Below are 25,488 nucleotides of genomic sequence, written 5' to 3'. Positions count from 1 at the left end.
TATGTTGTGCTGTTCATGAAGGGCCTTTGTCCTGCTGCAAGGTGAAACTTTGCCCCAGTCTTCGGTCTTTTGCAGCCTGTAACATATTTTTATGTAGTATTACCCTTTATTTAGCTCTGTCCGTCTTACTGACTGCTCTGACTAACTTCCCTGTCCCTGCTGAACAAAAGCCTCCCTACAGAATGATGCTGCCATCACCATGGTGGACTTGGGGACGGCATTTTCAGGGTGATGCTGGTTATCCACCTAATGTAACGTTTAGTTTGTGGACCAAAGAGCCTTTATGTAAACAGTAACTTTCTCCCTGGCTCTCTTCCATTGGCCAGATCTTTGAGGTGCTTAATAGTTGCCCGACTGACAGATTCTCCTGTCTGAGTTCTGGACCTCATAGAACAGTAAATAAGGTTAATACAAATGCTGGCTAAACTTTTTCAGATTTTTATGTGTAAAAAAAAAAATTTGAATAAAGACCATGTATCATGGGCTGCATGGTGGCGCAGTTGCCTTGCAGCAAGAAGGTCCTGGGTTCGATTCCCGACCGGGGGTCTTTCTGCATGGAGTTTGCATGTTCTCCCCGTGCATGCGTAGGTTCTCACCGGGTACTCCGGCTTCCTCCCACAGTCCAAAGACATGCCTATTAGGTTAATTGGTCACTCTAAATTGTCCTTAGGTGTATGAATGTGTGTGTGCATGGTTGTATGTGTGTTGCCCTGTGATGGACTGGTGACCTGTCCAGGGTGTACCCCGCCTCTTGCCCATAGACTGCTGGAGATAGGCACCAGCTCCCCCGCGACCCACTATGGAATAAGCGGTAGAAAATGACTGACTGACTGACCATGTATCATTTTCCTTCTACTTCAAAATAATTTTTTACTCTGCTGGTTTTCTCATAAAATCCTAATGATATATATTGAATTTTGTTTGCAACGTGTAAAAATGTAAAAGGTTTAAGTGCTGTAAATACCTTTCAAGGCACTGTAGTTTTATCATGTCACCTTTCTGCCCCTCTCTCTTTTTGTGTGTGTGTGTGTGTGTGTGTCTGTGTGTGCGCACGTGCACTGCTGCCCCTGCCCTTCATCACTGTAGCGTCCCCTCTTATGAACTGCAAATGCCTGATCAGTCTACTGTAACACATGCTGATAGCCACACCCTAGTTTGCAGTAATGCCCTTCCCTCTTACAGGTACACCAACGTGTGTGCATGAGCATGAAAGACTGAGTCGACCTGAAATGTCTGACTAATGTTTGTACTATGAAGGACGTACTTGGATAGCAATGCACACTATTATTTCAGCTTTGATACCCTCCTGTGTTATCAGGGTAAATTACATGATTAAGAAAATAAATGACATAAATGGGCTGTACTTTGTCTGGTGTATGTGACACAATATGCATGCCTAACATCACTTTTTATCTAGCAAATACTTTAATTTAAATTTGTTAAAAAAAATGCCTGCAACATAACGTAGAATCTACATGAGCCTCTTCCCATTCACATCTTACCAGAGGTCTCCCTTTCTCCTGTCCTCATTGTTTCTCTGGTGTTGTCCTTCCATCAGCCTGCAGGCATCCTTACAGCAGAGCTCTGCAGCCCGGCAGCAAGCGCAGGGATCTCAGGAGGCCCGAGGCTCAAAGCAGGCATCTACAACGGAGGGAAAAGTCGAGATGCAGAGTGGAAATCATGAGGAGCCTGATGTTTGCACCCTCAGCTTGGCAGAAAAGATGGAGCTGTTCAATCGACTCGCACAGCCGCCTACCAGAGTTACCCGTACCCGGGGCGACACCTGCCAGCGCAGAGCCAATGCTCGCTACCAGACCCAGCCCGTCACCCTGGGAGATATGGAACAGGTGGGGCATTCTCACTAATGATCCATCTAAACATGTTGATGTCACTCTGTTTGACTTGATTACACCAAAACGTCTTCCAGCTCTCTTTGTCAGATTCTCCTATTTTTTCACCGCATGGTTTAAATAACATTTTACCTCACTCTAAATATATACCTGCATCACCAAAAAAGGATAACATGGTAAAAAGGCTTCACCCACAACCAAGCATTCAAACGAAGTGCATGTAATACAGATTTGAAACCTAGGCCTTCTCCATAGTTGCACAGATATTTCCCTAGGCAGACATTTTCTCTGCTTTGTTTGCATCTGTTTCAGTTTTGGTTGAGAAGGCTGAGATTTTTCTAAATGCCTATAACAGTAAAGATTTCTAAAAGCTTTACTGTATCTGTAAGGTAATTTACCAAATGTTTTCAAAAACCATGACATTACAGTCTACTATGCAAATGCACACTGTTGGTTATGTTTGAACTTTATACGTGTGCTGAAAAAGGTGATTACTGAGAGGAGATGGTAAACAGTGTCATAGAAATCACAAGGTACCGTTGTTTTGGGAAAATCCTTACTGTTGCACTGATGTAGCCCTGTTCAGGATGTTCCTCTTTCGAATGTTATTGCGTTTACCCACAGTGGAGTTTTGCAGGCAATCTTATAGGGGTTGATGGATACAGCATTAACTGCAGCAGAAATTAACATTTAAATTAAAGAAAAAAAATAATCTAATATTATTCATACGCGTGTGTGTGTGCGTAGCACAATAAAAAAAAAAAAAAGCATCACAATTTCTGCAGATGTTCACTGAGCAGTCATATTCCAGCTGTTGTGTTTTGATGTATCGGTAGTGTTAACGGTATCACCAACTACTGAAGTAACATCGGTCTATCGGACCTTTCTTTTATAAACTGTTTGGATAATAAAGGTTACAAACAGTGTAGAATTGTAAAGAGACTGTTGCCAAAATGAGCTACAAGATGAGACTTGGAGATATTCATTTGTTTTTATGAACAGTCATTACCTTACACTAAGACTAGGGACAACTGTGTGAGAGAAAAGTTGCTGTAAAATTAGGTTTTACTGTTTTAAAACAGACATTGATGACAGAGTTGACATTTAAAACAAGGTTTAGCGTCTTACGTTGGCATTTAGCAAAATTAGCATCACTAAAACAGTTTGATCTGAGTGGAGAATGTAGAGACCAACCTTAACTCTGAGATATCCACAAGGCTTGCCAACATTTTCAAATCCAACATGTTCCAGGACAGATTTTGAACGTTCATGAGAATAAAACAGAACAACTCTGCTAGACTCCATTTAGCTTTCCTTTCATCTGCTGAAAGTCTAGCTTTCTGGCAGCCCAGTAGACCGCAGGTTTGTTTCTACATGTTGGAAAAAACTCAACTTTAAAACTAGACATGTTGATTTTTGAATAGTTTTAGCTATGACACTGCCGATAAACATTTTAGCAGAATCAGACTTCACTATAAATAACATTCAAAATACATTTTTACCTCGTTTCTGAAAAGTTTGGCGCAAAATGTTTGTCATGAAATCGAAGAAAAAAAAGAACCAGGTTGCACAGCTGTCTTTCCGGCATCACTTTGACTGAAAGCAAATGAAACAAGTGTTGCAGTATGTGCGTGTTTTTTGCTCCAGGAGCTCTCAGATACAGACATCAGGGATGATGAACAGGAGCTGTGTGACAGCCCAGTTGAACAACTCCAAGTAAGATTCCTCTGAACAGTCGGTGCATTTCCATCGGAGGATGACAGTCCCTTCTCAATGCATTTTGCCATTTGCCTCGTTCATGTTGGTGTGACTGCATTGTGAACGTGCGGTGCATGGCCTGGCTTCTGATAAAGTCCTGACTCAGAGCTCATCATCGCCTGTGTTACAGTAAAGCATTAATGGTATCTGCATGGATCATCCTGCCAACTGTATCTCATTAAAGCGAAGGGAGGTAAAAGGCACTTTTATGGTGGAGAGAGGAGCTGGAAGAGCTTAACTGGCAGCAACCTCAGGGAGGAAAGGGAAATAAAGGAGAGAAAGCAGATTTAAGGACTTGATCTGCATCATCATTTTGGACTTTCACACTTTCTATGGATGTTTGGTGTTGCCTCTCATGGGCTGCTCAGCAGAAATGTCAGGTTTGTGGTACGAATTTGTTATGCATTAGTAAAATTTGATATTGTGTTGGAGCTAAATGCACTGTGTGTAGTGAGAGTGCTTGTGATGAACAGGCTGCTTTGATGCTCAGGAAGTGCTGTGAGTCAGTCTGGCTGTGATTAGTCAGCGTGATTCTCTTAGTTGCCTGTGTGTGCACTTTGCCCAAGCTCTCGTTTAGCTCTTTCAACAAACTGACACATGTCTTTCTGTGCTTTTGTCTCTTTCTACTTCCTGGTTTAATAGCTTCAAAACGCAGGAACTCTGTATGGACACACGTCATCCTCCTCTGTTCTCAGAGCAGGAGCCACTGTCTCCTCTGACCATGCCGGAGACATCCACATAACAAGCGCAACTGTCCATACAGAGCACACCCCACCCAACTCTGACAGGCCCCCGTTTCACTGCCACCCTGAGGTCCATGCTGTGAAGTCGCAGGACACCTTAGACCACCACATGAACCAAATCTTGGACCAGGGGGAAAACACCATGAACCTGAAAGTGGGGAAGAGGAGGTTGCCCTCTCCTGAAACAGCTGTCAGGCAGGCTTCTCTGCCCCAGCCCCATACTGGAAGAGAGAGATGGTGGGAGGAGGGAGAGGAGGAGGACGAGGAGGAGCAACACTGGCTTTCCAGAGTTAGGGAGGAGGCTGCTATTCAGAGCTTGGGGAGCCACAAGTTCTGGCAGAAAGAAGAGCACAGGCGGTGTCCAAAGGAGGACAGTCACAGGATCAGAACCATCAGTGCAGGTAAGACCAACAAAGAGCCAGCTCCACTAGACTTTGGTTTCTCTTCATGTCTACATTGTTCTGCAACTTAAACCCTAAGGTCACACTAAGAAAACAATCAGGGGGGGTATATCAACCTAATTTTAAACAGTCTGTACTAGGATGTTTACACACTGTAAAACTTAGGTGGTGTTAGCTTGGTTTGATTTTCTCTTAGCAGTATTCTTTTTGTTTATATTTTCTGTACATTGAGTGCAAACGAGCTTTAAGCAGACTTATGGCCTAAGAGCCAATCAACTTGAATTTAGCATATAGCGTCAGTTATACAAAAAGACAAAACATTAGTCCAAATTTGTTTGTCTAACTTATTTGATATGGTATGTAACAACAGTAGGACCAAAAGCCTTGTATGAAATTTAGTTTTATAAATGTTTTTTTTTAACAGGTGCAAATTCCTGTTTTTATCACTGTTCTTTCTGTAGGAACTGTAGGAAAAGTCGCTGTAAAATGCAGCTTTCATTAAACAATTCTTTTTAAGGCACTGTGCACATCAACATGGACATTTTGCGAAAAAGTGATTTTTTTTTTTTTTTTGTCAGTTGGCACCTCCTTTACACAGTGGACCAACAAACTGAAGTTGTTGTGTTGAGTGGGAGTTTTACGTGTACTTCTGGACTGGTTGTTCGTCCACTTTGCATACGTCCACTCAAGCTTTGTGTGTTAGAAGCCACAGCAGCAGTGTAATGGCTTTTTCCTAACCTGTCTAACTTCATCCTGACTCGGTTTCTTCTACACTTCAAATGTGAGCTGAAGACATGAATGACTGAGAGGAAACCTGCTGGTGCAGCTGAGGTATTACAGCATTTCTGATCCCACATACCTTATTTTCAAAAACGAAGGAAAAAATATCTGAAGTAGTGTTGCTGTGGCCCTAAGCAGAGCCGTGAATCCGCAGGTAACATAATAATGTGACCAAATATAAGAAACATTTTCAACAGAAGAAAGTTTAACTCATCTTAATCTTTTAAAGGGTCCAGGGACCTGTAATTGTAAAAAGCATTTTTTTTTTTTTCTTTGCTAGTGCATATCTTACTGCGCTAAAGTAAGACTAAGTTTCATTAAGCAGTCAGCCATCTCTTTACAATCACAGTTGCTGAGTATTTTTGGAGAAAACGTAACATTCAGACTGTGGCTTTCTGGCTTCCTTTACGTCTAAGCAGCTGTCGCTTTAAGCCCAAACCCTTGGTGTGCTTCAGGGTCTTAATACAGCTCGTCAGGTTACAAAGATAGAAGTCAGATAAACAGCCTCTCCATCATAGTTTTATAAGTTGTACATTAAGTGGAAAACTCAGGGTTTCTATAATGTGGGATATTTCATTACAGCTGTGGAAGAGACATGAAATATAATGAGCAGTGACTGAGCTTCTTTAGACCAACAAATGGAAGCATTTTGATGAACAACAAAGAAATTCAGTCCAGCACATTTTGCAATTGTTTATTCATCTGTATGAGAGCAAATACTGTTTAAGTTTCTGTAGTCATGATAAGTCTGCACGGCTGCGTTATTCTGAGTCTGCTGAAAAAGTTTGCTATCAAGTTATTGATCTTAGTGTGTGTGTGTGTGTCCATTTTCTGTCACAGATCTCCCGGACTCCACTGCAGTAACATCCAGAGACGCAGTCGGATTGGCCGTAAGTGAGCGTCAGCCTCTAGCGGGGGGGCAGTCCGTCTGCCTGGTTCAGCTTGATTCTGAAGAAGATATGGGGGATGTGATGATTGACCAACACATGTCTATTAGAGATAGGTAAGAGCACCAGAGAGGTCAGTGTTGATATTTTGTAGATTGAACCTGTTCTTATTCGCAAAAGTTTTGTGCATATTGTTGATAAATAAAACTTTAAGTTTCTCACTTAATGCACACTATGTTTGCGTTTAATGCTCTTATTAATTTTGGCACAGGACTGGATTCACAGGCATGTTTATATAAATCTAGTTATGTCACATTGAAGCCCAAAGCTCTAAATTGATTGATGACATAATAGAAGTGCATGTGAACATTTGTTAAAAGCGGGTGTGTCCCTGTCCGTCCATTATTACGCATTTCACTCTTTGACCACTTCAGGACCTCTTTGGCTCGCTCCCCTCTTCCAAAAGCAGGGACTCTGTCCCAGACGCAGCTGATGCCAAAGCCAGTGCTACTTGCATCCTGTTTTTGGCATTGATTTCGGAACAAGAGTGCGGGGGGGGGGGGTTCTGGGACAGAACAGGGTGTCTCTCTCAGTGTGTAACAGAGGACTGGTTGTGAGGAGGATGCTGCCATCTCTATGCTCTTCCTATTTCAAATGAGACCCAAATAATACAACCTTTGTTGTTCACTTCTTCTCATATTAATCACCCACAGTCCTCCTGGTGCAGATATTTACTGTAGTTTTGTTTGCTGTGTGCTAGCCATGGGCCAGCTTAGTATTCTCGGGGTGAAATTGCCATGGTTTCACAGTATTGATACAATAATTTCAAACTAAAATGTATAGCATCTTCTTGTTGCTTTCATTTAAAATAGAACAGTAATTATTCTTGATGATGCAAAAATAATATAATTGATTTATTGCACAGACTTAAGAAAAAGTATACACCTGCTAAATTGTGTAACTTCTGAATATTTTGCCCTCAAGGTTCCTTCACAGTCCTGGAAAGTCCTTGAAAGTAGGGTATTTTATCATTTTCAAGATCTGAATAAGTATGGAAAAAAATGTTTTTCCAGACTTTTTTTCCTCCTCCTATTTTCAAGAGGATATAAATGTAACCTTAACAGACAGCAGAGTTTACATGCGCTATTCTCATAAAGTTGCGGATATTGTACTCGTACTTGTCGTCTTCCGCTCCATTCGGCACCAGGTCGCGGGGGCAGCAGACTCAGCAGAGACACCCACACGACCCTGTCCCCAGGCACCTCCTTCAGCTCCACCGGGGGGAGCCCAAGGCATTCCTAGGCCAGCCGAGAGACATTCCCTCCAGCGTGTCCTGGGCCGTCCCCTGGGCATCCTCCCAGTGGGACATGCCTAGATATTAAGCTTTCAGGTGAAATTTCAGGATGAACCAAAAATGCAACAAAACTTTTATTGGTGACCTTCTCTAAACTGTTGAATGCACATGTCCAATTTTTTTAATGTTTTAGTACTTTTTGCGCAACTTGCTGTTCTATAACCAGGAGCTTAATGGTAAAATTCATGGTGGGTGTTTGATCCATGAATCCAATACATTTCCTGGTTCTATCAGAACTGGTAGTTAAACAGTCCTTATCATGATGTTCACATTTTAACATCATGAGACCAACATGAGACTGAACAATCTACAGGACCTCACCATTGCAAGGATGGACAGGTTGGATGGAATGACTTGTGAACAGCCTGAGACGTTGTTGTCAAGCTGTAGTTTATGCTCAGAGCTTTCATGATATTATTTCAGTATGGCGGGAATATTTTACGTTCTTCACTCAAGTTTTTGTATATTAATATATAAGTGAAATGCTTTATTTTGCCTCCTCACAACACAATTTTTACATTTTAGTGATCAGTATTTAAGTTTTTGGTGTGGAAACATTCATAACCTTTTTCGACTACAGATGGCAAAGAAGAGCAGCATGTCTATTTGTGTTTTTCATGAGCGGAAATATTCCTAAATACCCAAATTTGGCATCTCATTACAATGACCTTAAACCGTGCAAACAGTTTGGTGGAATCAATTAGTGGTTCAGCAGCTGTCGGCAAGTTTTTTTAATAAAACCTTTGTTTTGATACAGGTAACCCACCTACCATTTACTGTTCTGCCTGTTAAATCTTTTTCCTTGTATTATCGTGTTTAATATAAACTCTGTTGAATTATGTTTTTTCTTCAATTACAGGGACTTGTCTAAGTAATGTTTTGTCCAGTTGTACTCGAGCTGTCTACAGTTTGCTTATCCCTGACTCACTACAGTACACAGTTTATAGCTGTAGCAGCTAAATTACATGCTGACTGCCTCAGCTCTGTGTCGGCTATTTATCCTGCTGTAATGAGACTGAGAGGCATGTGGGAACGTCCCTGTTTTCCGTTGGCACTACCATGGTGACAGCTTGGATTAGAAGCTTCAGGGAAGCAAGGAGGAAGTTGTACTGACACTCGTGGAAGTGGAACCATGTGGATAGTGTTTGGCATCATGTGTTTAAGATGATGATGATTGGACTCATTACTTTGTTTGCTGAGGAAAATATTTGCCTTATTTTTTTATTGGTTGCAGTCCACTTAAACTCAAACTGAGGACTCATGTAGGAAATGGGTTCTGTTGAAGTGGTAAACATGGTTACTGCTCACCAGACAACCTCTTATTAAATATACACATTTAGTTATGTATAGAGTTTAGAACTACTATTGGTTATCTTTACAGATGCTTTATGTTTTGTTTTTTTTGATCGCTCAAGAATCAAGCAGCTGTTTAAATTCAGTTCATTTATATAGCGTCAATTCACAACACGTCGTCTCAAGGCCTTCACAAAAGTCAGGTACATACAGGGGTTGGACAATGAAACTGAAACACCTGGTTTTAGACCACAATAATTTATTAGTATGGTGTAGGGCCTTCTTTTGTGGCCAATACAACATCAATTTGTCTTGGGAATGACATATACAAGTCCTGCACAGTGGTCAGAGGGATTTTAAGCCATTCTTCTTGCAGGATAGTGGCCAGGTCACTACGTGATACTGGTGGAGGAAAACGTTTCCTGACTCGCTCCTCCAAAACACCCCAAAGTGGCTCAATAATATTTAGATCTGGTGACTGTGCAGGCCATGGGAGATGTTCAACTTCACTTTCATGTTCATCAAACCAATCTTTCACCAGTCTTGCTGTGTGTATTGGTGCATTGTCATCCTGATACACAGCACCGCCTTCAGGATACAATGTTTGAACCATTGGATGCACATGGTCTTCAAGAATGGTTCGGTATTCCTTGGCAGTGACGCACCCATCTAGCACTAGTATTGGGCCAAGGGAATGCCATGATATGGCAGCCCAAACCATCACTGATCCACCCCCATGCTTCACTCTGGGCATGCAACAGTCCGGGTGGTACGCTTCTTTGGGGCTTCTCCACACCGTAACTCTCCCGGATGTGGGGAAAACAGTAAAGGTGGACTCATCAGAGAACAATACATGTTTCACATTGTCCACAGCCCAAGATTTGTGCTCCTTGCACCATTGAAACCGACGTTTGGCATTGGCATGAGTGACCAAAGGTTTGGCTATAGCAGCCCGGCCGTGTATATTGACCCTGTGGAGCTCCCGACGGACAGTTCTGGTGGAAACGGTAGAGTTGAGGTGCACATTTAATTCTGCCGTGATTTGGGCAGCCTTGGTTTTATGTTTTTTGGATACAATTCAGGTTAGCACCCGAACATCCCTTTCAGACAGCTTCCTCTTGCGTCCACAGTTAATCCTTTTGGATGTGGTTCATCCTTCTTGGTGGTATGCTGACATCACCCTGGATACCGTGGCTCTTGATACATCACAAAGACTTGCTGTCTTGGTCACAGATGCACCAGCAAGACCTGCACCAACAATTTGTCCTCTTTTGAACTCTGGTATGTCACCCATAATGTTGTGTGCATTTCAATATTTAGAGCAAAACTGTGCTCTTACCCTGCTAATTGAACCTTCATACTATGCTCTTACTGGTGCAATGTACAATCAATGAAGACTGGCTACCAGGCTGGTCCAATTTAGCCATGAAACCTCCCACACTAAAATGACAGGTGTTTCAGTTTCATTGTCCTACCCTTGTATATAGTACAGAGAACTGGCCCAAGTACTGAACCCTCTGGTACTCCTGGAGTTTGAAGATGATTTATCATTTACATGAATAAACTGGAATCTGTCAGACAAATAAGATTTAAACAAGCCTAGCGCTGTTCCCCTGATCCCTACAGAATATTCCAGCCTTTCTAAGAGAATATTATGATAGACTGTATCAATTGCAGCACTGAGATCTAAGAGAACATGTACAGACACAAGTCCATTATGTGAGGCCATAAGAATATCATTAGTGACTTTCAGCAGAGCTGTTTCAGTGATATGATGAGCTCTGAAGCCTGACTGAAACTCTTCAAACAGGTCATTGCTAATCAAATGTGTGAGCATTTATACAGCAACTATTTTCTCAAGAATTTTAGATAAGAATGGAAGATTGGATATAGGTCTGTAATTTTTCAAGTCATCTCGATCAAGCGAAGGTTTCTTAAGTAAATGTTTAATTACTGCTACCTTAAAAGCTTCTGGTACATATCCATTTACTAAGGATAAATTAATCATATCTAAAATGGGCCTGCTAATCAGAGGGAATACTTCCTTAAATTATTTGGTTGGGATTGGGTCTAACATACGAGTTGAAGGTTTAGATGAAGCTAATATTTCTGATGACTCAGGAAGTTCCACAGGATCAAAACAGTACAAACACAGATCAGGTTCTGCAGTTATTTCCAATGTTGTCTCACTTGCTGAGGATGAAGTAATCATCTTTGGGAGTATGTCAAAGATTTTATTTTTAATAGAATCAATTTTATTTAAGAATAATCCCATAAAGTCATGACTGCTGAGAGCTAAGGGAATGGATGACTCAACAGAGCTATGACTCTGTGTAAGTTTAGCAACTGTACTAAAGAGAAACCTAGGATTATTCTTGTTCTCTTCTATTAAAGCTATTAAAGCTGTTCTGGCTTGGCGAAGTCTCTTTTTATACAACAGTAGGCTATTTTTCTAGATTAAATAGGAATCCTCTAGGTGTGTAGAGCGCCATTTTCTCTCCAATTTTCTAACATTGTGCTTTAAAGTACGCAGATCTAAATTAAACCAAGGAGCCTGCCTCCTATGAATAATTACCTTCTTTTTCAAGCGGGCTGCATTGTCTAATGCACCACGCAATGATGAAGTAACGCTATGAACAAGAGAATAAATTTGTGAAGGGGCAGAAACAAAATTATTGCCCTCCACTGTGCTTTTCTGTGATAATGAGGAAATCAAAAGTGGAACAGATTCTTTAAAGGTTGTTACAGCATTGTCCAATAATGATCTACTAAAATGAAATTTTCTTTCAGGTGTGGAATACTCGGTCAAATTAAACTCAAAGGTTATTAAAAAATGGTCAGACAGGAGAAGGTTATGAGAAAATATTCTTATGTCTTTACACTCAATGCCATATGTCAGCACAAGGTCCAGAGAATGAAGACAAAGGTGGGTAGGTTTGTTAATGTTTTGAGCAAAGCCAATTGAGTCTAAGATAGCATTAAACGCTATATTTAGGCTATCACTTTCAGCGTCAACATGAATGTTAAAATCCCCCACCATAATAACCTTATCTGTATTTAACATTAAATCAGATAGAAGGTCTGAAAACTGATCTAAAAATTGAGAGTAAGGGCCTGGTGGACGGTACAAAACAACAAACAGAAATGGTTTTAGTGCTTTGCAATTTGGATGAGGAAAACTAAGGATTAAATATTCAAAAAAGTTGTAGCTATTGATTGGTCTGGGACTAATCAATAAATTGGACTGAAAGATGGTTGCCACTCCTCCTCGCCCAGTATTTCGAGGAATGTGAAAATTTAACAATGTACAGGTCCTTCTCAAAATATTAGCATATTGTGATAAAGTAAAATTTTCATCATTACATTATGGAAAATAATTAACATTCATATATTTTAGATTCATTGCACACTAACTGAAAATTTTCAGGTCTTTTATTGTCTTAATACAGATGATTTTGGCATACAGCTCATGAAAACCCAAATTCCTATCTCACAAAATTAGCATATCATTAAAAGGGTCTCTAAACGAGCTATGAACCTAATCATCTGAATCAATGAGTTAACTCTAAACACCTGCAAAAGATTCCTGAGGCCTTTAAAACTCCCAGCCTGGTATTTCACTCAAAACCCCAATCATGGGTAAGACTGCCGACCTGACTGCTGTCCAGAAGGCCACTATTGACACCCTCAAGCAAGAGGGTGTTCCCAGAGTGCTGTATCAAGGCACCTCAGTGGGAAGTCTGTGGGAAGGAAAAAGTGTGGCAGAAAACGCTGCACGAGAAGAGGTGACCGGACCCTGAGGAAGATTGTGGAGAAGGGCCGATTCCAGACCTTGGGGGACCTGCGGAAGCAGTGGACTGAGTCTGGAGTAGAAACATCCAGAGCCACCGTGCACAGGCGTGTGCAGGAAATGGGCTACAGGTGCCGCATTCCCCAGGTCAAGCCACTTTTGAACCAGAAACAGCGGCAGAAGCGCCTGACCTGGGCTACAGAGAAGCAGCACTGGACTGTTGCTCAGGGGTCCAAAGTACTTTTTTCGGATGAAAGCAAATTCTGCATGTCATTCGGAAATCAAGGTGCCAGAGTCTGGAGGAAGACTGGGGAGAAGGAAATGCCAAAATGCCAGAAGTCCAGTGTCAAGTACCCACAGTCAGTGATGGTCTGGGGTGCCGTGCCAGCTGCTGGTGTTGGTCCACTGTGTTTTATCAAGGGCAGGGTCAATGCAGCTAGCTATCAGGAGATTTTGGAGCACTTCATGCTTCCATCTGCTGAAAAGCTTTATGGAGATGAAGATTTCATTTTTCAGCACAACCTGGCACCTGCTCACAGTGCCAAAACCACTGGTAAATGGTTTACTGACAATGGTATCACTGTGCTCAATTGGCCTGCCAACTCTCCTGACCTGAACCCCATAGAGAATCTGTGGGATATTGTGAAGAGAACGTTGAGAGACTCAAGACCAAACACTCTGGATGAGCTAAAGGCCGCTATCAAAGCATCCTGGGCCTCCATAAGACCTCAGCAGTGCCACAGGCTGATTGCCTCAATGCCACGCCACATTGAAGCAGTCATTTCTGCCAAAGGATTCCCGACCAAGTATTGAGTGCATAACTGTACATGATTATTTGAAGGTTGACGTTTTTTGTTTTAAAAACACTTTTTTTTTATTGGTCGGATGAAATATGCTAATTTTGTGAGATAGGAATTTTGGGTTTTCATGAGCTGTATGCCAAAATCATCCGTATTAAGACAATAAAAGACCTGATATATTTCAGTTAGTGTGCAATGAATGTAAAATATATGAATGTTAAATTTTCATCATGACATTATGGAAAATAATGAACTTTATCACAATATGCTAATATTTTGAGAAGGACCTGTATAGCTTAATCAGAATCAGAATCAGAAAAGCTTTATTGCCAAGTACGTTTTTGGACATACACGGAATTTGTTTTGGCGTAGTCGGTGCAATACAGTACAAATTAAACAGTATAAACATATCTACAATATAATATAAATATATGTGCACAGTTTTAAGTGAGTGAGAGTAAGTAATGTATTCTGTATGAAAATAGGGTAACAGAGGTGTAAAAGCACTGGAGTCCCGTTGCATAAAAGGTGAATTTACAATGCTAACATTACATCTAATTTAGTTATTAGTTTATATTTTGAAATTGTATCGATTCTATAATAACATAATGGTCTTAAAGTTCTGTAAAAAGTCTTACATTTATTTATTATAGCTATATATTATAGATTATAGTGGTCTAAAACTGAAAGACTTTATATTAAAAGTGGATCTGCTTAAGCCCAACTAATTTATAGCAGAACACAGGCTGAGTGTGTGTTCTTGTAGTTGCTGCTGAGTGAGAACCATTTTTTGTATTTTCATCATAAAGTGAGGACATTTTCCTGGTCCTCACTATTCCAAATTCTGTTCTTGGGACAGGGGCTAGGTTTAGGACTAGGGTATGAATTTAGTTATGGTTAGGGTGAGGTATGAACTGGTTAGGGTGAGGGTCAGAGTTTAGGCACTAGAAATCAAGGAAAAAGAATGGGAGTCAATGTAAGTAACTGAAAAGTCCTCATAAAGATAGTAAAACACGGATGAGTGTGTGTGTGTCTCATTACTTCAGATTAACAGTGACTCTCGTCTTTCCACCCCCTCACCCCCCAACCCACCCCACAGGGTTGCATTGTTAAAGAAGAGCGGAGAGAAAGACTGGAGGAACAGGATCGATAAGAAGCAGGATGTGGCCAAGGTTGCCGACGATGAAGAGCGGGCTCAGCTCTGGGAGGTGGAGCAGAGCTTCAGGAAGAAGGTAACCAACTCAATGCTAAATTAGCACTTCAACAGGCCGGCCTGAGATATAATTTCTTTAAATGCTGTAAACTATATGCTACCTTATGTCAATGCACAATTATTACAGAAATGACATTTGGAAGAGCTACTCTAACTTTTAATTCATCAGCCTGTATAAACTGGTCATAACCAAGGCTTTGAAGAGGTTCTCAAGTGGTTGTTGCTGACATGTTGAGCATTTTGGAATCAAATATCACAGCCCATTTAATAATCAGTTGTGGAAATAAAACCCTGGATTTTCATATGGTAATAATCCTGATTATGTTTAAACAGAGGGTGTTGTATTGTTTGTGTTCGTTTGTTTTCCTCTTCTCTGTTTTAAAAAGCTAGTAGATTGTTTGTTTGTTGTTCTTGGACCATACCAGGATCTAATCTGCACTGATTCCGTTGCAGAAGAACAGATGCTGTAGTTTCTAGATCAGGATTTCATGGCATGTTGTTGTCATTTGAAATATATGGAAGCCTGTGGGTGACAAAACTGAAATAATAAATTAGATAGGAGGTTCTCATTTGGGCTTGAACAATTTATTAAACATGCTAACAGCACCTGTTTAAATTAAAATTTAAACTTTTTTCAATGAGAAATTAGGTAAATTTAATATATATAGTGACACAAAATCCTCCTTTAATTTTACAGTAAATCTAAGCCCAGAAATAAAATAGGCAAGTATCTCACTAAAGCAGTGTTAGTAGTTTCAGTAGAGAATAATCAACAGGAAACAGCAGATTCTTCTTTTATTTTTGTCATTTTTTTAATCATTCAGTATAATTAAATATTGCCACACACCGTAAGAACAAGTTTTAATTTAATACTTTTATCCCGCTGTCACAAGGCTACTAAATGGAGTCCTTTTTAGATTAACCAGCTTACAACAAGAAAGGTGCTACATTCTGTCCATAGAAAATGTATTACAGTATGTTTATGTAAAAAAAACATTGTGCTAGATGTTAGTTTAAAATCATTTTTGTCCTGGAGATGCCTCAATCAAAGATTTGTGGCTGATTTTCGCATTTTGTGGACAAAAGACAAAAATTGCAAGACTACAGGTTTGACCTGTTCGAATCTGGGATTTTTTATTAATTCTGTGTTCTCCATTAGACCCATTATTAACAGTGTTAAATATTTCTTTCTAGCCTTCCTGTCATCAGAGGTCATTAATAATCTATATTTATATTAAAAGCATACCCTAAATACCCAAATTTATATTAAAATACATACCTAATTCTGAGCTCTCAGAAAGCCTGCCTACATTTTCAGATCCTGCTTGTTCCATAACAGAGGTTCAAATGGATAAAACTTTTGCTGTAATACATTCAGACTTGCTGGAATCTTCTGATGTCAGCTCTGGGTCAAGTCTTTCCTTCACCAGTTCAACAAAAAGTCCCCAAGTCAATTACAAACTGAAATCCTGTGACAGACAGCCCCTTTTTGGCTCCTTTGATACTGACTTATTTTTTTTTTAACCGCTGCACTTCTATACAAACAGCTAACTTTGGGTCTCCTTCCTGAGGTAACAGCATCCACACTAAAGAGTAGTGTCAGCATGACCTAGTAGTGCTTGGTTATGGTGCATTTAGTGGTCTAAACCATATCAGATTTCTGGGTTTCTGATCACAGATTGTGGTTGGTCGACTGTACAAACAGCTGATTTCTAAGTGACACATTTCTTTCATTTTTATGGTTGTTAGCCAGAACATGCAAGGTCGCCATGTTTTATTCAAAGGTTACAAATTGCCTATAAATCTCAAGTATTTAAAAGTTTGGAATTTCGGGTAGCTGTGTGAATTATATTTGTGTTTAAAAAGATTTTTTATTCAAGTGTTTAAAGCTAAATGAAGGTTAGTTTTGTAGAGTACATGTTGTTTTTTTTGTTTTTTTTTATTCCTTTAAGAATTGCTTGGTCCTGATCAATTCACCCTTTCCTCAATTCTTACCAACAATTTGTGCCCACATGCTGTCATTTCAACCTGACTTTCTTTTCATTCCTGTTCATGTCAAGTTGGTAAATGATAGTTTTGATAAATTATTTAGAAAAAATGGTTCATTATACATAATATAACTTCAAATTTTTTGAATAATGTTAAAATATAGCCTTTTTGCTTACCTTAATTGATTATTGTTCTGAACCCCATTTGGGCCAACTGACTGAAATGATTCTGACCCCTGATCGAACCAGTGGAACGATGAGTGACTCTGAGGTGTTAGACAGTATTTTTTGGAGTCACTTTTCCTCAGACTGTCAGAAGATTGTTGAAAATGCTTTCAAATCTGTGGTTATCAAAGTGGTAAAGTATATGTTTATCCTCCGAGAACGTTATTGTGAAAACCCTTTGACTACCTGTTGAGTTATGTGATGCTAATGTCTAACTGTCCTGTTAAATGCCTGACTTCATCTTTTCTGTCCACTGAGCTGCATGTTGCATGTAATCTTTCACTGTCTTCTTCCTGTTTGCATGTGTTTTAACTGTTTTAAAAATAAACCATGTTTCTGTTCCTGCATGTTTAGTGTTTTTCTGTTTCACCATCATCAGTGTGTTTTTGATGGGAAGTTTTCGGACGTGTGCAGTACATGTACCTCTCTGTTTAGACACTCCCTGGAGCTACTATGGAACAACTGTTGTTGTTTCTAACTGCTTATCTGTGTTTAGCCAGCTCCAATCTGGCAACTTTGCAAGCAAAGACTGATTTTTAGGTGATTTAAGGTCAGGCTTTGATTCCTTTGTGTGTGATCACACACTGGGGAAAACCTTTTTCTGATTTAAATGGCCTAATTACTAAATTAGGGAGATGATTGAATAATCGATGGAGCTTAGCTGCAGGCTAAAGGGAAGTACAGTCTTGTTTTCATCCTTTCATTCATCCAGACCAGTGGATGTCATTCAGTAGTTTCCTACATTAGAACAAAGAACAATAGTGGAGATGAGGTAGACAAAAAGAGCAGAGTCAAGCAAGACCTAATGGGATTTTGATATTAATGGAATGCGCATGCCACGGGATGAGAGCTGTCTTAAAATGTCCCTTCGGCTGCTTGTCTGTAGGATGATGAAGCACTGATGATGATTGTGGACTTTGCTGTGTCCAACCTGTTTCGGGTAAGATCGGTATAAAAACCTTTTTTCCACCTAAGCACTCTGCGGTGCCGTTTATCAACTGTTTTCAAATCAGAACAGTGATTAGAGTTTACAGAAATGCTATTTTGGTCATGATGCTTTAACAAAATTCAGCCTGGTGTTACAGAAATCCGGCCCGCATAGTGTGTGTGTTCATGTGGTGGTGGTACTATTTTATTTATGGGTTGGCTCCTTTTATTGTTTGCAATCATGTTGACAATTTCTGCTCACTGTGAGTTTCATCACACTTGTCTGGTGAGGTCATGGTGTCAAAGTTTGTCAAACTTGTATGTATCATGCTCACACTATCTTTTTAATGACTTTAACGTTTGGTATTCTGTTCAGACATTTATCCTTTTATCCATCTATTGAAAACATTTTATTTATTTTCTAATAAAAAACCTGACGCATGCTGTCGCCTTTTTATTGTGATTGCAGAGGTTGCATACACACACTGCTCATGATGTCTTAAGTATATAGTTTTATCAATAATGTTTGGCTATATGGCATGGATTAGCCCCAAATTAGGAATTAGTATATATGCTAACTGAGAATGTACAATATGAATAGGAGTTTCCTGAGCTAAAAGAGCCAAGGAGCTGTCCCCTTGTCTTGCAGTATCACACTGTTTACCTCACTGTATAAAAGACTACCTGCAAACAACTGACAGGACTGGAGGAAAAGATGAGAGTTTTGCATCTAAATTTAAGGAATTTCTTCACCAATAACAAAGAGCCACCTTTTCATTTTGTTTTAATTAATGAAAATATTTTATTTATAAATGAAGAGGAGAAGATGTGTTTTTATATCATAGATATGGGGAACCTTTCTCATGCTGCTCAAAAAACTAGATTTACGTCATTATGCCTGTTAGGGATGTTTTTGCCCCCAGTAATGATCTTTCATTTACTAATCGACCTTTAGCAATACCAAGTTACTTGACATTTATTTGAAGTAAAACACTATGTACTGCATGGTCTACATTAGTGCTGTAACTGTGTCCCACCTAATTTACCCACCGATGCCAATCAGGACGCTGCAGCCTTTCCACTTTTTCTGCTCTATACTATAATCTAGTTAACCCAAACACAGGCTTAACTAGGTTAGTGTTTTGTCTAGAACCAGCATAGCTTTATTTGTTTCAAAAGATATCTGAATTGACACTTTATCTTTCTTTAATAAACTCAAGGTCTGCTTCCATGGACAACGTTTTCATGTGCTAGGCTAATTTTAGCATATTTATTCACTGTTTTGGTATGCCTTTTCATAATTTAGCTTGTAATACATGTTAATGCAGTTTCTGTTTATCATGTGCAGACAAACGTAGCAAAGATTTTGTTTTGCTTCATTAATTATACACTTTGCTTTTAATTAAATTGTATTAACTATTACTTCTGCTGCTCTCTTTTAAATTGGCTGCAGACATCATAGCTGCACCTCTTGTAGCTGACAGAATCAGACATTGGTCCCCACTGGGTATCTTGAGTTATGTTTATTCAGGACTTCAATACCAGTCATTTAAAGAAGCCTTGATTGGGACATGCCTAATGCATATCAGGGATAAAACAATATATTGTTTTATCCCTGATATGAGTACGTGCATAACTGTGTAAAAGTTTGATTGCAACAACCCACACAACTGCAGGATAGATAAACCTGACTTGCATTCCCATTGAGGGGTCAAACTCTAGAAATAAGCTAACTACACTCATTACACTCCTTATATAGAGCCTTTCGTCAGACTTGATAAAAGGCGCTGGCTAACACCACCCAATCAGGATTCAGACTTTCAGGTATTAGCTGTATTTTTCTGTATAGGTGCTATAGTGCTAATGCCATCCTCTACATGCATGTTAATTTCCTCTTTCTGCGCCTGCTGTAGGAGCCTGTCTTTGCTGCTACTTTCTCTCCTCCTCCCGATCCTCCTTTCCATACTTCTCCTGATGACACAGCCAGCCAGGTAGGAAAAATCAGCATGTTTTGCAGTCTGCATGGCTTGCTTTATTGACAGCCTATCTGTCTACCTGCCCACCTGCCTAGCCACATACTTGATTGAACCAGTATAAGCCACAAACACGTGCCTGAAACAATGTTTGAACTGCATCAACTTACAGAGAAAAATATCCAGCTGATTGCAAGTGATTAATTGGTTCTGTTCTGTCAGATTCACTGCTTTCATAGCCAAAATCATTGTTGTGAAAGGAAATAATAATCACCAGTCTGTCATAATCATCCTGCTGCTGTTTTATCCCATCTAGTAATGTCTGCAATGTTTGTCATTGCAAAGCCAACATCACGGCCCATGCAGCTTCTGCTTCTTCTGCAGATTTTAGATATGTTCTCCCATATTTTCGTCCTCATGTTAATGTCATCCTTTCTCATACATCCATCTGTGTGATTGTGAAGGCCACCAGATCACCCAGACCCTTGCAGGTGGATGAAAGACACCCCTGGAGAAGGAAGGTGACCCAGTCAATAAACTACAAAGTGCTCCCACCAAGACAAGTCCTCCTATTCTCTTTGTCATTCAATGCTGATTCTAGTTCTGCCTGAATAATCATATAGCTCTCAGTCTGTCTGGAACTCTAAATTTTACATTGCAGGCTGTGTTTTTAGGCAATCCTAATAAAGATGTAATGAAAGCTGTAGCGTAATTATCTTTTATTGAAGTAGCATGACCTTACACAGAAAATTAAAGAGTTGGTTTCCACGGGGTATAAATATGACGTGACAAAAAGGCTAATTTACTTTAGACACTAAAGTGGACAATGACATAACGTTATCTTATAATGCACTGTCATCAGGATGGTAAGGGAAGTAAACAAAAGTCCCTACAGAGCAGTGCTGGAGAACTGCAGCAAAGGGTTAAATCTTGGTATCCCCAGGTCTCCATGACAACTCTTTGATGCTGTTATTTGAAAGGAATGCCATTGAATAAGCTTTTTCTGTCCTACAGTCACAAAAATAAACATGTAGAGTTTGCAAATCTCTTTAGTTTCCTGATTCTACAATGAAATTGTGCAAAAACACAATATACCCATTGTTAAGCACAGAAGAGGATCTGTGATGCTGTGGGCCTGTTTCACCTCTGTAAACCCTGTTAGAATCCATAGCATCATGAATTGTTTAAAATACCCAGACATTTTAAATGAAAATCAGATGGCATCGGACAAACTGAAAATATGTTCAACAGGTTAGTGATGTGTCCAAATTGGCACAGGGATGGTTCACCAGACAAAATGAACCCCATTCCATCACCTTCTCAGTCACCCGGTCTAAGTCCTATAGAAAACATTTGGAGTGAGCCAAAATGAAGAGGGCCTCAAAGAACCCAGGGCTTTGGAGGATCTGGAACAACTAAAAGGGTAGATGGTCAAAGGTCACTCCCTCTGTAGGATTCAACTATGTGAGTCTCTACGGGAGAATGAAGTGTTGATAGCTGGATGACCAACTGTTGTGCCACCGGTGATTTTTATTTAAAGCAATTATTTGTTAACATGGGATTTTTTTCCCCAATCAGGCTGGTATTATGCTACTGCAATAAAAGATTGATGAACTTTTTACTCATCTTTACAATGGGTCCTGATAAATGTGTTTGGCACTGTATATATGCGAACTCTGAGAATATTTTGTCTGATGTCATAGATTAAATGCATTGACATGTTTCAGTTAAGGTGATCGTGGACATTAACGTATGACATGCATTGTCTGCCTTTTTGTTCTACCTAATCACTTGAATATGGGAAATTCCAGTTTGAAGCCCTTTGACTCTGTTACAAACGATGTCGTGCAATAGAAGTTGTGTCTTTGGTTCCCTTTTATTGGGTTAATTTTAATGGTGAAACATACCAAGGACACCATTCATGGAGTTATTTTCAGTTTGCTGTTGCACACTTCATAGAACAATAATGTTTTCGTAATTTTACCTGCATATGTTAGTTGTGCTGAGTTCAGCTGATGGGCTGGTCCTCCCCGTTTCCTCAGAGAACAGCCGAGGCTGAGATGGGGAGCCAGAGCATTGAGGCTCACATGTCCATTCAGGAGAGAAAGCAGCTGATCGAGGCTCAGGAGGAGGCCTGGAAGACCAAAGGCCACGGAGCTGCTAATGACTCCTCCCAGTTCACTGTGGCTGCTCGAATGGTGAAGAAAGGTCAGAGGGCAAACTAAACCTGTCTACAGATCAGAGAGAGAAAAGAGGGGATTTTTTTTTATAGTTTGTCAAATACACTCTAAACAATGTAAATGAAATTATTCCATGTTTATCATGCTCTATTCAACTATCTTGGTGTTTTGATCTTCTGTGTTCCTTTAGGACTGGCCTCTCCATCTGCTCTCCACTCTTCCCTCCAGTCCAAATCAAAGAACAGTCTAGCTGTCTCCAAACCTCAGGAAGGTCAGTTTCCTTTTCTTTTTACTACCCCAATGAACACGTTTTGTTCACTGTGCTCCTTTAGTCTCCGGTCACCTGTTATGTAACATTGATGTCCTGTGGTTTCCCTAAGTTAATTTAATCGAATTAGTTTTGCCTTCAGGGTCCACCTACTGCTTCAGTTGGATAATTACCAAATGCCCTGACTGTTACATCTTCACCTATCAATAGACACGTTTTCCAAAACAAATCCTTTAGTTAGCTGAATTATTGGAACATATTAAAACCTGTGTGATGTGACTGAGTGATTGAAGTTAGAAAGACACTGATTCAAATTCAAGATTTTTAGATTTTAGCTGATTCAGTATTCATAATCCAGGCTAAAAAAATGGAAAGCATGAACTGGAGAAACTTTCTTGGTTTTCTGTTCAGTCTTTCAGTTGTCTTGCTGTCTCAATGATCTGAATACAGATACCGAAAATGTGTAATTTTTGAGTATTCTTCATTAAGTAATGGCGTCCACCCCAAAAAATGTCTTTCATGTAACTAGTGCTTAGTGTGGTGCCATTACTCATCAGAAAAATATCAGATATTTCTAAGTTTTCAACTTGGAAGGTAACCAATCAGGACTGATCAGGCTAAAAATCAACTGATTCTGATACCGGCCAATTCCTTGGTGCATTTCTACTTGAAATGTATTGATTTGGTTGCTTGTTTTTTATGCTGATGTTGAATAACTGTTTGTTTTGTTCTTTTTCAAAAGACTTGGAGGAATTTCAAGGTTTATTCCCTTTATTTAATTTTTTTATCATCGTCATCTAACGATTAAATGTCACCAACACAAACATGAGATTTCTATTAGGTCTTAAAGCCAAATAGAAACTAACCTGTGGTATGGTGTTCACCTTGATGAATGTGCATGATTCCAGAAGAGCTCATTTTCACCAGCAGAAATTTGTGAAACACTTCTGACATTCAGATCGACATTGTTGTTCAATAATGCTTGTTATTGTTTAAAGTCAACATTTACAGACTGCCTGCACTTTCCAACAAATCTGTCAAAATTGTGATTTGATCAACCCTGATGCAAGTGTGTATGTCTAACAGCTGTGTGTGTTTGTCTGTGTTTTCGTGTGTGTGTGTGTGTGTGAGCAGAGATTAAGGCTGTGCCAGATCTGAACCTGGAGTCAGACGCAAAGCTAGAGAAGCTTGAGTCATTCCTTGGAAAGCTCAACAGTAAAGGTATGTCCTAAATTAGATGTTTCCCAAGTTGGCAAACAAAGTGTTAATAAGAAAACCGAACAAACATTTGGACAAGTAAAAATCAAATGTGTTTATGCTCAGGAATTTTAAAGTTTATTAAGGTCAGATTTTGTTGATGTGATATTTTGAATCAGAAAAAAACAGTATCAAGAGAAATTAAAACATCCAGGTGTTATAACTATCCTCAGTGCCTGGACTGCCAGAAGCAACCATCACTGTGACTGAGAAGAAAGTAAAGGAAGTAATGACCCTTGAAGATGAAACTTTTTCCAAGTTCTACCGCCATGTGGAGGACCTCCCTGCCAACACTAACACGGTGGAGATAGACGACGACTTTGATGCCATTTTCGACCCGGACGTGCCAAAGTAAGCTTAAACTGTCAGGGGACAGTGCTTAAAAGAAAAAAAAAAAACACCAAATGAGCCCTCATTGTGAGATACTTTGAGCTTTTACCTTTGGCCTTCTAGATTGACTTCAGCGATGGTGCAGCACAAGAGGGCGGTGCGGCCTAACCGCAACGTTCAGTCGTCCAGAAACCCTCTGAAAAAGCTGGCTGCCAGAGAGGATATCAGACATGAGTACACAGAGCAGAGACTCAACGTAGGCCTGCTGGAGAGCAAAAGGATGAAGGTGGAGAAGAGTAAGTAAGGATGAATCATGACTTGGTGTGAGATAGAAACAAAACTTCTGTATCTGCTTTTATAAACTGAGGCTCTTTGTTTTATAGAAGTTCTAGTCTGCTTATAAAGTTTGCCAGTTTTCTTCAATTTATTTATAGCGGAGTACTAGTTTAGAAGTTACTCTTCTTGTATGTCTACTACTACGCTTTTGACATTTGTAGAAAAAACATGAACCAACACATAATGTCTGATTAAAAAATAGCCTAAAATCATACGCTGTCTGTACAAGCTTCTCACTTGTTGATCATGTTCTGACTGTCCACAACAGACTTCCAAAGCTTGTGTTTACAAGCTGCACGTTGCCAGCAGCTTCCTAAGTGTGATAACAGGAAGGCCAGAGAGCGCGCATCATGTAACTTCCTTTTTTTCGTTTGACAGCCGGACAAACACCTTCCGCTGGAACATGAATAGTTGACGCATCTACTCATGTTCAGAAATGTCACCTTCATTTTGGCCTTGAGCATGATGCATTTGAATAGTTCTTTATTAGCGTGGAATGATGCTGCAACATACACCTTGAATTCATTTAAAAAAGAGAATGACATAAGTGAGACTTTGTTTCTGTACAACCAATAGTCAAATATACAGCCATATTCAATAAATTAGAATATTACTGAAAAGTTCAATTAATTTCAGTAACTCAACTCATTAACTGACATGCTTTATGTGGATTAATTACACACAGGCTGACATTTTCAAGCCTTTTTTTTTATTAATTATGCAAATGTTCTGCTTACAGCTAATGAAAACATGACATTTAAGATTAACTGTTAGCAAATGTGAAATGTGGGCTTAATGAAGTGTGTTTAATATCTGGTTTAAAGATTATATTTAAAAGGTACTTTTGATCTGAGCAGAACACAGATTGTAATTTATTGAATATGACTATTCATTAATTGGGCATAACATTGTGATCACTGAAGGCTAAAGTGAATGACACTATTTGACTCTTCATTATGACGATCTGTTAGTGAGTGATGGAGGCAGCAAATGAACATTTTGTTGTTGGAAGCAGAAAAAATGGGCAGCGTAAGGATTGGAGAGTTTGACAAGGGCCTACCTTTGATGGCAAGATGACTGTGTCATCCCTGAATGTTCGTTTCCACTGCCAAAGCTCTTTCAAGGTGTTTCTGTT

At 39.7% G+C, this 25,488-nt stretch overlaps 1 protein-coding gene across 2 annotated transcripts in view; it reads left to right on the top strand.

The window, feature by feature from the left end:
- Positions 1 to 25,488, top strand: part of svila (supervillin a) — a 68,543-nt gene that overhangs the window by 27,586 nt on the left and 15,469 nt on the right. Inside the window, exons 13-26 of one of the 2 annotated variants that reach the window (XM_047349314.1) lie at positions 1,559 to 1,847; positions 3,498 to 3,566; positions 4,251 to 4,752; positions 6,373 to 6,535; positions 14,756 to 14,888; positions 17,969 to 18,022; positions 19,923 to 20,000; positions 20,447 to 20,503; positions 22,025 to 22,190; positions 22,353 to 22,433; positions 23,173 to 23,190; positions 23,565 to 23,651; positions 23,861 to 24,038; positions 24,141 to 24,313. In XM_047349314.1, coding sequence (XP_047205270.1) covers positions 1,559 to 1,847; positions 3,498 to 3,566; positions 4,251 to 4,752; positions 6,373 to 6,535; positions 14,756 to 14,888; positions 17,969 to 18,022; positions 19,923 to 20,000; positions 20,447 to 20,503; positions 22,025 to 22,190; positions 22,353 to 22,433; positions 23,173 to 23,190; positions 23,565 to 23,651; positions 23,861 to 24,038; positions 24,141 to 24,313 — 2,048 coding nt within the window. The remainder of the gene's footprint in view (positions 1 to 1,558; positions 1,848 to 3,497; positions 3,567 to 4,250; positions 4,753 to 6,372; positions 6,536 to 14,755; positions 14,889 to 17,968; positions 18,023 to 19,922; positions 20,001 to 20,446; positions 20,504 to 22,024; positions 22,191 to 22,352; positions 22,434 to 23,172; positions 23,191 to 23,564; positions 23,652 to 23,860; positions 24,039 to 24,140; positions 24,314 to 25,488) is intronic. The other variant, XM_047349315.1, reaches the window with a different exon arrangement.

This window comes from Girardinichthys multiradiatus, chromosome 21 (genome assembly GCF_021462225.1).
Source record: "Girardinichthys multiradiatus isolate DD_20200921_A chromosome 21, DD_fGirMul_XY1, whole genome shotgun sequence".
Taxonomy (NCBI): domain Eukaryota; kingdom Metazoa; phylum Chordata; class Actinopteri; order Cyprinodontiformes; family Goodeidae; genus Girardinichthys; species Girardinichthys multiradiatus.
This window is presented reverse-complemented; position numbering and strand designations above follow the sequence as displayed.